Source organism: Octodon degus, unplaced genomic scaffold (genome assembly GCF_000260255.1).
Source record: "Octodon degus isolate 3935 unplaced genomic scaffold, OctDeg1.0 scaffold00165, whole genome shotgun sequence".
NCBI lineage: Eukaryota > Metazoa > Chordata > Mammalia > Rodentia > Octodontidae > Octodon > Octodon degus.
Window position 1 is genome coordinate 5,607,439 of NW_004524741.1, and position 12,748 is coordinate 5,620,186.

At 39.4% G+C, this 12,748-nt stretch overlaps 1 protein-coding gene across 1 annotated transcript in view; it reads left to right on the forward strand.

Moving 5' to 3' along the window:
- Cpne3 (copine 3) overlaps positions 1-9,872 on the forward strand; it is a 61,853-nt gene extending 51,981 nt beyond the window's left edge. Inside the window, exons 11-14 of the mRNA XM_012517333.2 lie at positions 28-79; positions 5,112-5,245; positions 6,584-6,820; positions 8,936-9,872. Coding sequence (XP_012372787.1) covers positions 28-79; positions 5,112-5,245; positions 6,584-6,820; positions 8,936-9,046 — 534 coding nt within the window. The 3' untranslated portion in view covers positions 9,047-9,872. The remainder of the gene's footprint in view (positions 1-27; positions 80-5,111; positions 5,246-6,583; positions 6,821-8,935) is intronic.
- The last annotated feature ends 2,876 nt before the right edge of the window (positions 9,873-12,748 follow it).

Here is a 12,748-nt window from a genome sequence, read left to right on the forward strand (position 1 = left end):
CCCCCTTTTTTTTTTGTCTTTTGACAGGTATCTCATGAGTTTCCAATGAACTTTAATCCATCTAATCCCTACTGTAATGGTAAGTGAACAAATAAACATGAAAACTCCGAGTAAAGGCCTCACTAGTCTTTGTTTTGTTTTTTCCTTCAGTTTTTATTTATTTTTTTTGGTCAGCTCCACCCACCCTGGAGGCAGGGCTGATGTGGCATGTAGTGCCTGGGATTGAAGGAATGGAGGTCCCTGTGCTTTGCCTAAGCTTGCCTAAGCAGGCGCTTTAGGCAGCTGGGCTATCTTGCCGGGCCTTTTTCCTTCAGTTTTAAACCAACTGTACTCCATCTCTAGGTTTCCATTGGTGTGCCATATTCAGTATTCTGTTCTATAAGTAGAAAAATTGCACCAGGTTGGTGGTTAGGGAGGTAATGATAATCATGAGGCAAATCAGTATTATCATATGAAGGTTGTAGGCTAAATTCTTCTACCTTAAGAAGTTTAATGGAACAACAAATTGATTGTCTGAGGTCAGTGAAGATCACATTAAAAGTATTGAAATAAATTTTCAGTAAAACGAGTAATTCAGTATTAAAAAACTTTTGAATCTTTTTTAAAGTAGGAAATTCTCTACGCAAAAAAGTAAAACTTAAAAGAGAAACAAATAGAAGAGCAAAATACAAGATAGATAATGGGAAACAGGAAGATAGATCTTTTGCAAAAGGGAAAAAGGGGGCAAAAGATTGAGGCAGGGGATGGAGGTGGCAACAGAATTAAGATGGATCAGGTGTGTGTGTGCCAGTTCCCTCCAAGAGATGCAGTTGGCATGGACTATACACATGGACTAAAAAGAGAAAAGACTTTGAAGTAAGTTCAAATACCAAAACAAAACAGCAAAAACACCCTACAAAGATGTTTTAAACTAAAGTTAGAGATTGTGATTAAAATTGTGTTGTCAGAGCCATCAATTTTGTATTATCAATTTAAATTATAGTTTAAGCATAATGGCTTGATACAGGAAAAATAGAATTACAAATTTAAATCTAGTCTCCACGCAGATATGTCTCAGAAAAAAATCTATAAAACGTTTAATTTTTTTTTGCGTGTGTGTGTGTGTGTGTGTGTGTGTGAAACCGGGGATTGAACTCAGGCCCTTGCGCTTACCAGGGAAGCGCTTATTCTACTGAGCCATCTCCCTGGCCCTTTAAAAACAATGTTACAATTTTTTAAAAAAATGAAATTGGTTCCCTGTGTGGTTATTTGTTCCTGTCTTCTGTGAGTAGATGGAGTGGGCAAATCCACAAAGATTTGAACTCTTATCGTAATTGTTGTGTGGAACTCCTGTTGTGTGGAAAGCAGGAGGCAGGCGTTTGTCTTCTCCATGTTTTTCTTTTACCACAAATGTGCAAGTGATTCTCGCTCTTACCACAGTGCACTGTCAACTGCAGTGTCAAGCCTCCCACTCAGTTAGCTTGGAAGAGAGGTAGGCATGGGGTCAGAACCATCACCGAACGTTCTAGAAATAAGCTAACTTTCTGCAAAGGATTCTTCTAACAGTTGCAGGATGTTAGAATAAGGTGTTTGTTTTCTTTCTAATGCAATATTTATTGTATGGAATAACCTGAACCAAGTTGTTGGGGGCAGTTTGCCTAGGGGTTTTGTCCTTTGTCCTCTACTTTTTTTCCATACTAATTGAGTCACTTTGGTGGCTGATTTTAACCTCTTTTATCCCTGCCTCTTTGAAGCTGGGGCTGTTGTTTTTAAAAAATATGGTTCATGTTTATGATGAAATTGGAGTAGTTTGTAAAATACAGGTGACTTTGTGACAATTTATATTAGAAGTTCACTTACTCTTTGAGTAGCATGAACCCATCTGTTGAGTGCTCATCAGATATACCTTTGTTACTTTGGGCTTCTGCTCTGCGAAAAGAATCAAATCTATTTTAGATAAAAGAAATAAATATGAAAAAAAAAACCCAACAAGGCAGGGACCTTACACTTGCTTTTTAAAGTTAATCATTGAACTTAGTTGCCCAGAAATAAGGTCTCACACTTGTTCCTTTAATGCAAAGGAAAGGGTTTTCAGCAATGTGGGTCATTAAGTAATGGTCAGCTTATAACACCCAGCTGAACTGAATCAGGGTGGTGCTGGTCTGGGAGGCCCACCTGAAGAGTGTTGCCAACAGCGTAAAAGGAAAATGGCAAAGAGGAAGATGGTGTGCTGTGGCTTCTTCTTGTGACGGCTTTCATGGTATGGACTCAGCTGTTCTCATCGTCAGAGGAGCTTGGGGATTTCCTGTCACTGGCTATGGCTGCAGTTCTTTTCAGAGGAGCTGTGGTCCTGGAGCGTTGCTTCATGGCTGCAGTGCAGATTCCTCAGCCTGCTGGCACAGATCCTTCATCTAGTGAATGCAGACTTTTCTAGCTTCCACCACTGACTGACCTTTGGGTCTTCTCAGTGTGGATCCTTTGGTACAAATCGCATGAGACACTGTTCTGGGTTTCAGGCCTCCAGCTGGACTCCTGAAGACATTGCATGGGCTCTAGGTTTTCAGTTGAAATCGTGTAGTGCATTGCTGTGGGGTCCAGGCCTCAGCTAGGTTCTTTGTCAGATCTCTCACACTCTTTGCATCTGACTCTTTGGGTGACTCTTATAATCCACGAATTATAGTCACTTTTTTTTTTTTTTTTTGGGTCTGGTACTGGGGGATTGAACTCAGGACCCTGTGCTTGCCAGGCAAATGCTTATTCTACTGAGCTATCTTCCCAGCCCCTAATCCACGAATTATGTGCTCTGTATTAAATCTATTATTCCCTTATAAATTGTGACTTTAACAAGCATAGTGCAGTTTTAGTTGGAGAATTGAAAGCTCTTGATATTTATGAAGAAATTAAACTAATTGTGTCTTTAGATTGAAAACAAATAGAGATAATAGAAATGGAAAAAATAATTGTGGTTATTGGCTCATTTTCTCTACAGAGTATGATTTTATAGTGGCACATCCTACTTCTAGCCAATGCTAATATTTTTATTTTTATTTATTTATGTATTTTGTATTTTAGGGAAGGGTCTACAGGGTGTTCAGGGTCTCACTACTAGATCGGACTCATAGTGATCTGCCTGTTTACAGCCTCCCAAGAGCTGGGATTACAGGTGTACATTACCACGCCTAATCTCAATTGCCTTCTCAGTTCGCCCTGGGGGCAGGGCCAGCAGGGCAGGCCTGGGGATTGAACCCCTGACCCCTGCGCCTGCTTGCAGGTGCTTTAATCCACTGAGCTATTTGGCCTGCCTTGCTAATATTATTTTTAGCACTATTAGACCGGCTCCTAGTTGTAACATCACCTTACACATGTAAAATCATCTCTAAAGTTATTAGAAGTTGTTCATAAGACTATTTCCTTCAAATTTGACTGACAAGGAAGCGTTTATGTGTGTCTGTATATGTGTTTTGGTTTGCATTAGAAGTTTGTTTTTGTGGCAGATTTCCATGATGATCCAAGGGCGCATTGTAGGGAATCATTTACAGTTTCTGGTATCATATCTGCATCTGAAGGCCTGTTATCCAGGGCACTTTCAGCAGGTGTGTACATCAGATGTGAGCGCCATTGGCAGTGCTTTTTACCAGGAAGGCCAGTCAGTGCTCACTAGGGCATGTTAGTATGATAATAAAGGATCTTTGAATGTCAGTGGCTTATAATGACAGCAGTTCATTCTTGCTTCCTTTACATGTCGCTAGATTACAGTTCCACTCTGTGTTTCTTAATCTGAGACTTAGATAAAGGAATAGCCTTCTCTGTGATGAGCTGTATCCATCGTAGAAGCAACTGAGCTGGAGAGAACAGGCAGTAATTCTCGAAACATCTGCTTAGAAATGGGTGTCATGTCCTGTCAACTGCACTGGCCGAAGGCCCTGTCCAACTGTTGTATAGCACTCCAGCAGGTCCTCATAAAGAAAATACAATAAACAACTTAGAAATGAATATTGGAAACTAATATATACACATGTCTAATCATTAGTTACTGAGTAAACATTGACATAATTAATAACTAGAATTAATACTGGTTTTATAACCATGTATTTTTATAGAACTTTTGGCTATATAAACAAATGACTTCGTTTTATCAATAGATTTTTCTTTTGATTTATCATTGATTATAGGATATAGCACATTTTCATGGTTTTCTTTCCATAAGTTGCATTCAAAATCACATCAAAATTAACAGTGTACATCAAGGATAGCAGTGTGTAATACAAAAACCATGCTTGAATACCTGTCATCTTGGTCTTCTACATGTGTACTGTTTCTAATATCATATCAATTATTAATATACTCTCTTTAAAATAAATTTTTCAAAAAAGTTAAAAAAAAACTAGAACAAAAATTTAAGGCTTCTTCAAAGCAAGCAGTAATATGCAAGTATATGTCCAATCGTACATAACTATATGTGTTAATCTGAGCAACAGATTAGATGATAAAAATAGATAATATATCAACCATTGTTAATCAGCTATTCTTGGTTTGAAAATCTGTAGCATATGTATTGTTTATGTTGCCCTGTTTCTGTCTTGTTTCTGTTTTGTTCTATTTACTTTTCAAAATAAAATAAAATTTAAAAAATTAACAGTGTAATAGTCTTGTAGACTAAAAACTATATTTTATTGTGTAACACTTGGGATTGAAGGCGGGGCCTTAACATGCATTCTACTACTGAGCCATATGCCAGCCCTAGACTAATAAATATTTGACTGAGTTGAGAATACATGATGTTTTTGGAGAAGGGTAGGGTTTATAGGTTTTTTCAGTGAAACATTGCTATAGAATTTTGTAATGTGTAGCTTAGAGAAACTCCTGAGTATAAAACTAGACTACTTGAGGCCTGTTTTTTTTGTGGCCGGCTCAGCGCACCCTGGGGGCGGGGCTGGCATGACAGGTAGTGCCAGGGATCAAACCGCAGTCCCTGCACTATTACCTAAGTTTGCGTAAGCAGGAGCTTTAGATGGCTGAGCTATCTCGTGGGCCCCTCAAGGTCCTTTCTGTTAATATCTGAGTAAATTAGCTAGTATTGTGAATTAACAAGTTGTACTTGAGGATTTGTAATACTGCTTTCTTTGCTCTAGGAATCCAAGGCATTGTAGAGGCATACCGGGCCTGTCTTCCTCAAATAAAGCTCTATGGACCAACTAACTTTTCTCCAATCATAAATCATGTTGCCAGGTTTGCAACTGCAGCCACACAACAGCAGACTGCTTCTGTAAGTGTGCAAGGGTGGTAAGAATGCGGAGTGGTAGTTGCCCTGGGTGCCATATTTCTGTTGATTTGGTTTATCACAGTACAGAGTCCAAGAATAAGAAGCAGTGACACTGTCATTATTTGGAGTGCTGGCTGTTACTGTTAAATTATTGATCATTAAACATAAGACAGTATTAAATCAAGGGTTACATTCATAAATTTTTTTCTGTGACAAGATACTTGAAATGATTAAAAAATGAAAGATTTGTTTTGAATCAGTTTCAGGGGTTTCATTCCAGGGCCACTTGATTCTGTTGATGCGGGCTTTTGGTGAGGCAGAGCATCATGGCAAGTAGTGTGGTAAAGCTGAGCAAAGAGAGGAGGGAAGCAGGGAGGGATGAGGAGTGAAGGGAGAGGGCCTGGGACATGATAAGCCCAGGAGGGGCACTCCCGCATGATCTACTTCCTCCAATTGGGCCTGACTTGGAGTGTCAACCACCTCTTCTAGCACCTCCAGCTAGTGGTTAGCCTTCAACACAAGAGCCTTCCAGATTCCACTGTTCCACACTGCTGCCTGTGACTGTGGCAGGATCAGTTACTGTACTAAAGAGGTTTGAATTGATTGACTGTGACCAACTGGATCTGGATATCAAATCTGTCTTGGCTCCGTGCATTCAGAAATAAGAAGGGGGAGGCCAATGCATACAGTTGAAAGAGTTAAATAAGATTATTCTTATAAAGTATGCAGTACCTGACTTAATCACTTGGTGCATGTTAACTCCTACTCTTTAAATCTTTAGTTCATTCTAAACTGAAATGGCCCAAAAGACAGTTATAACTCTATATAACAATTTATTGCTTTCCAAAAAGTTTCATTAGAGATGACAAAATTGAGAGAAAGATTGTGGTGTTAACCATGTCCCCTTTTAAGAAAAAAAAGCCTATTTTAGTTTGGTAAACAGTTCTACTGCTTCCATATTTAGTTGAACTTTTGAAAATGGACTTACCACTTACTCCCTTGATCCATCCTTTGACATATTTAATGTTTCAGTTAAATGAAGGTGTTTATTTTTGTGCTTACTGAAAGGTTAGTCTTTGACATTTAGATGTCTTGCTTCCATGTATTTTGCCAACTCTTATTTTGTGGTGTGCTGCACTTTTAATCAACCTGCAGATTTTGTAAGAGTCGATTTCCTTGTCATCAGAGAATTGTAGAATATTTTATGCAGATGGTATCTTGGGGAGACAGTCAAGGAAAATGATCAGGAAAGAGGCTGAGTGACTCATCAAGCCAGAGATGTCATTAATCACTGCTTCTTAGCCTCACCTGCTGAGTGCACATACTTTCTTTTCTTGGCAGCAATATTTTGTACTCTTGATCATCACTGATGGTGTGATCACGGACCTTGATGAAACCAGACAAGCTATTGTTAATGCTGCCAAGCTCCCCATGTCCATCATCATTGTTGGAGTTGGAGGAGCTGACTTCAGTGCCATGGAGTTTCTGGATGGCGACGGGGGAAGTCTCCGCTCCCCATGGGGCGAGGTGGCCATCAGGGATATTGTCCAGTTTGTGCCTTTCCGACAGTTCCAGAATGTGAGTATGGCTCCTCCCATTCAGACATACAACTTTGCCAGTGTACAACCAAGAAGTTGAACCAGTGTGCAGGGTTAGGAGACCTGAATGTCATCTCTTTCATATATGAAAGCTCATTGGATTTGGCATTGTTTTATCTTCTTGTGTGTTTCTTATAGTCTGTGTGACAAATTATTAAAATGCTATTGTTGTGAATGTCTTAAGATATATTGTATCTTTACTATTGTAACAAGAGGAAAGCCTCTGTACCAGAATATGCTGAATTTAGCAGGCTGGAGCTTGGTTTGATGTAAATGTCCTAGAAGACTTTTACCCATTTGGCGCCAGGTGTAACATCTGTAGAACCATAGGACAGATCACAGCCAGGATACTTACATAGCTATAATCTTATCCATGGAAACCACAGATCTGTTCTCATTTATCGGCTTTTGCATTTCAACAAATGGAATCATGATATGTGACCTTATGGAATGGCCTTTTACCCCCTCTAAGAAGTTGTGTGGAGCAAGTTTGTGTTGAATGTTCTACACCTGTGCTTAAACACTTTCCATTTTTTTTCCACATTGAATTCTTATACAGAAAGACTTTTTAGTTGTTCTATAACAACTATGTATAGTGTTCCATTTTATAAATGAGCTATAAGCCCTACTAGTATTATATCGTAATTTTTAAAGTTAGTCTTGGGTATCAGTTGTCATTGAAAAGACATACAAAAATCTAACTTACAGTGTAATATGAAATTTAAAGGCTGGCCAGATAACTCAGTGGATTAAAGTGCCTGGTTAGGCAGACTCAGGGACAGAGTTTGATCTCCTGTGTGTTGTGCTGGCCCCGCCCCCTGAGATCTTTGAGACAGGATTGAGATTGGGTGTGGTGGTGTGCACCTGTAATCCCAGCCCTTGGGAGACTGAAGATTGGAGAATCACTACAAGTCTGATCTTTGTAGTGAGATGCTGCAGACCCTGTACTAAGGACAAAATAATAATAATAATAATATATGAAATTTAATCTGATGTATGGAAATCATAGAAGTCACATAAAATCTTAACATAGACTCTGAATGTTACTCTTCCCAAATAATCTTTCTAAAAGGCTTTCAATTTCTATAATCTTACAGGGAGCTATTTTACGTCTGTTTCCATGTGTTCCCCTTTGTTGCAGAGTAGATTTCATGTGGATGTGCATTGTTGTGCTTACCCATGCATCTATGAAAGGGCATCCGGGCTTTTTCCAGCTTTTTTTTTTTTTTAAACACAAAAAACTGCTATGGACATGCTTATTTTATTTTTTTGGAATTGTGTTTTTGTTCTGCAAGGGTAAATGTCCAGAGTACAGTTGTTAGGTCATATGGTAATTGCATATTTAATTATTGAAGTAACAGTCAAACTGTAGTGAACAGTCATACCAGTTTATATTCCCACTAGCAATGGGAAGGGAGCCAAGGAGTGTGAGATTACAAAGCAGTAATGTTGAGGGTCGTAGTGATGATGAAGCAGTTCTGTGTCTTGGCTTTTGTGTCACTTATACAGATCTGTACAGATGTTAGAATTGCATAGAACTACACACATGTACATTCATGAGCCATAAACACATACATGTGACACACATATGCATTCCTACCATTTGTGGGGATCGCCCGTAAAACTAATAAATCTGAATAAAAGCTGGGAATTGTACCATGCCAGTGTCCAAGTTTTGTTGGTAGACTATAGCTGTATGTTACCTTTGGAAGAAAGTGGGTTAAAGGTACGTACGACTTCCAGTTTTGCAACTTACTGTATGGGTTCTTAATTTTTCCAAAATAGGAAATTTAAAAAGTTAATACCAAGCAAATGAAAGACTCACATTTAAATATTAAAGAGCAACAACAACAACAACAACAACAAATCATCAAATGTTGAAAGGCCTGTTCAAGAGGACTTAAGCAGGGATGATAGTAGCAATCATGATAGCATTGATTCCTTAGCTTATTCTGTATTTCGTGGAGTATTCTGAGATACAAGTGTCGGAACTGAATTACACCTTTGTCTACAGCTGTTGAGATATTTCTAGTTTTATCAAAAAGCCAGTCAGTCTTCCTCACTAACAGACACTTTGCTTTTTGTTTTTCTCAAGGCTCCAAAAGAAGCACTTGCTCAGTGTGTGTTGGCGGAGATTCCCCAGCAGGTGGTGGGCTACTTCAATACATACAAACTCCTTCCTCCCAGGAACCCAGCTACAAAATAAAAAGAGCTGTTACCACTTCAACAGAATTCTTAAGCTGCCAGGAACCAATACCATCTCTTACATAAAATCGTGTATCTGTCATTTTTTGTATATTTCATGGCCTGCATTTATGATGTAAACCTGGTACTTTATGGCTTTTATCTGTTTAAAGCACACTGTTTTGAGGAAGACAGTGCCAAGTCCATCTTTGCCAGTCAATCCAGTGATTGCTAGTAATTTACAGTAATTGTAGCGAGGTTGTTTGGCTTAGAACCTAGTGCAGGGACAATTGAATTTTGTTTGCTTTTATATGATGAAAATGCCATTTTTAAATGTTTGTCAGAAAGAATGAAAAATTGTTGGGATGAAGGACTTTGCAGATTGCTGTATTTGTATGTGGTAGATGTTTTACAAGCTAATGCTCATACTATTGATTGAGAAGGTTTGTTAGAGAATATTGAATTTGTTCCCATAGCTGTGCATTCAGCCCTTTTCCTTGGAGTAAAAACTACCTTTTCTTGGCATCTGATTTTTGGTTTTGTGCAGTTTGAATGCTGCGCAGTTAGAAAGCATCTTGCACTCAAATGGGATTTGTTGAAAAGGAAAGATAATAACTCAGTTTTTTAAATATACAATCAACAAGTAAAAAGAATCTCATGTAAGTATGCAGTGGGTGTTTGCCTTTCTAGATTTTTTATTTTTGGGTGGCATACTGTAAAGATGGTCAGGATTGGCCTTTCGTTTCATTGGCTGAATGTGATACTCAGGATTCTGCAGCTTCATAGACTGTAGGTGCCTGAATTGTCTCAGATTCTGCCTTCTTTGTTTATTTTGATTGAGGTTCAATCAATGCTTAGGATTTCGTTGTGCAGGGATACTATGAGGACCAATCATGTAAGGAGAAAATTTGTAATTTCATTTTCTCTGATAAATGCCTTTACTATTCTTAATAGTAGTTTGTATATTTTCCCTGCTCATGTTTCATATATTAACTTGTACTGATTTAGATATTTTTCTCCTTTTTAAAAAAATAGTATTTTTGTCTGATTTTTAAACTCATTATCTGGTTATTAATTAAAGGTCCTTTTTACATTTTAGTAATGTGCTGTTTCCTAGATCTGGAATGTCTACTATTAAATATAAAATCTGTATAACTTAACAGCAGCAACAACAAAAATTTATAAAAGGTCTAATACGCTTGTTTAATTTTAATTTTAATTTTATTTTCAGTACTGGAGATTGAACCTAGAATCTCACTCTTACCACTGAGTTACATTTCTAGCACTTTTAAAATTTTATTTTGAGACAGAGTCTCACAGAGTTGCCCCAGCTGGGCTCCAGCCTGTCGTCTTTGTGCCTCAGCCCCTGGAGTGCTGAGATTACAGTCAGGTGCCACCATGCCTCGCTTTACTCTGCCTTTCGTTTATAGAGAGCTGAATTTCATGGTCTAGGATTGAGTACCTGTGGTAAGAGCACTGGCCAGGGATGCACGAGGCCTTCATGTCAGTCTCCAGCCCAAGCAGTAGAATTATTTTCCTAACTTTACCCTTTTGGATGCATTACTTACGTTTTCAAATTAGACTTAAGATATCTGACTGAGACCCTAGGGCTAAGTTGGTCAATGTCATACCAGTTAGCCAGTTATTATAGTGTGTCCATCATGCGTTCTTGAGCAGATTCTTCTAATACCATGCCCACACGCCTCAGTGTCAGTTAAAACGTGCCCTACAGCCCATGCCTTTTGCTCTACGACTCATGAAAGAAGGAAGCTGTCAGCCACAGATCCTTTGGCTTCACAGGAAGAGCTCATGGCCAGTCTGGCTCAGAGGGGCCCTCCTTCCTGCCCTGGTTTCTTAAGGCTCAGGTGAGCGGTTGCTTCCTTCCCACTGGGCCAGCTCACCACTGGCTCTGTGCTCCTCACCTGAGCTAAGTACCTAACAGTCTGCTCTCCAGCACCTCTATTGTATGGCTCACTAGTTGACAAGTCATTTTAGCATCAGTTGAGAAGAAACTGATCATTCTTCCTCGTTTGGAGCTTTCATCATCTCCCATGTCCCCATTTCAGCTCTCTTTACCTGCCTAGAAGCAGCACAGCTCTGTTGTTGTGGTTTTTATCTTTTATTATCTTTTCAAAATACAGAATAGCTTAACAATGACTTGTGCTTGCTGTCTGTGTGGTAAGATGGATGGGAGCAGAGCTTGCTTGCCACCACAACAAGCAGGTCACACCAGGCAGACAGGTCACACCGGGCCACCTCCCCCTGTTTCACTGCTGCCTCAGCACCCCCGAGTCATGGGAACTGCTGGTCATGAGCTTCCGTTGAGGTCACTGGACAAATACGTCATCACCGTCAACTCAGTTTGGTCTGCATAATTTTATATTCTGGTTCCACCAGGATTGTTCCTTTTGAAAATGTGTTTTGTTTATTCATTCTGGATCAGGTTCACCAGTACATGTGTTATTTGTGAGTACTGTGATTCCAGCAAATTAAGGTAATTGGGACCTTTCTGCAGCTTGAAAGAGGAGCATTTGTAATTTCAAAATGATCATTTTTATGAAATCCTTCGTTTTAGCGCTTGCCCTCATACATCCTGCTTTCATGCTGCTCCATACTGCTGTCACCTTTTTCCTTGTTGTGCCACCCTTCATTCAAGTGCCATTCAATCTTGCAATGCATTTAAAGAATGAATAGCCACATTGATCTCTGCACCTCATGTAATCAGGTACGTTACAAATGCCTGCTAAGGTGATGGTGCCGGGAGTTTCTCGCACATGCGCGGTCTGCGAAGAGAGTGCACCCACTCGCCTCGACCCTGCCTGGTGGTGAGAGCTGAAGTTGTCAGAAACCATTAAAACTTTAGAGACTGATCAGGGATTTACAACAGCTCACTTGCGGGGAGTCCCTCGACAGCCTTTCCAGAGTGAATTCAGGGGCCCCCTTGCCGCTTAGGCTACAGTTGAACCACCTTTACCTGATTCATTTTGTATTTTCTAGAAGGCCATCATCTGTTAGTTTTTTTTCTAGTGTCTGTTTTCAATGGAAGTGACACACATAAGCTAAACCGTAAGTTTGGTGGGACTTGTGAGTGGTTATATTTTGGTTTTGTGTATGTCATATGATAGTACATGTAAAACTTACTCATGTTAAATGTAACTTCCATATGTGAATTTCCTTTGGATAAAGCTATTTCTTGATGTGACCCAGTAGTGTCTTGTTTTCATTTTTATTCTCTATGCTATCAAAACAGTCGGAAAGTTAGAAATTAAGTATCCTATTCCATTTCCTGCCAGTATAAAAAACACTAGATAAGAATAATTAAGAATAATTTAACAATTAATAGAGGCTGAGAAGTTCAGTAAAATGCCGCCAGTACTTTGTGAGGTCTTCTGTGCTACGAGGTGTAATCGGCATACAGAATGTTTAAAAGTTTTAAAAAGTTATTTTGTTTTTGTATTTTTTAGGGAAGTGGCTACAGGGTGTTCAGGGTCTCACTACTAGATCAGACTCATAGTGATCTGCCTGTTTACAGCCTCCCAAGAGCTGGGATTACAGGCGTACACCACCACTCCCAGTCTCAATTGCCATCTCAGTGCCCCCCAGGGGCAGGGCTGGCAGGGTAGGCCCAGGGATCAAACCCCTGGCCCCTGCGCCTGCTTGCAGGTGCTTTAACCTGCTGAGCTATTTGGTTTAAAAATTATTTAAAAGACACATTACCATTAAT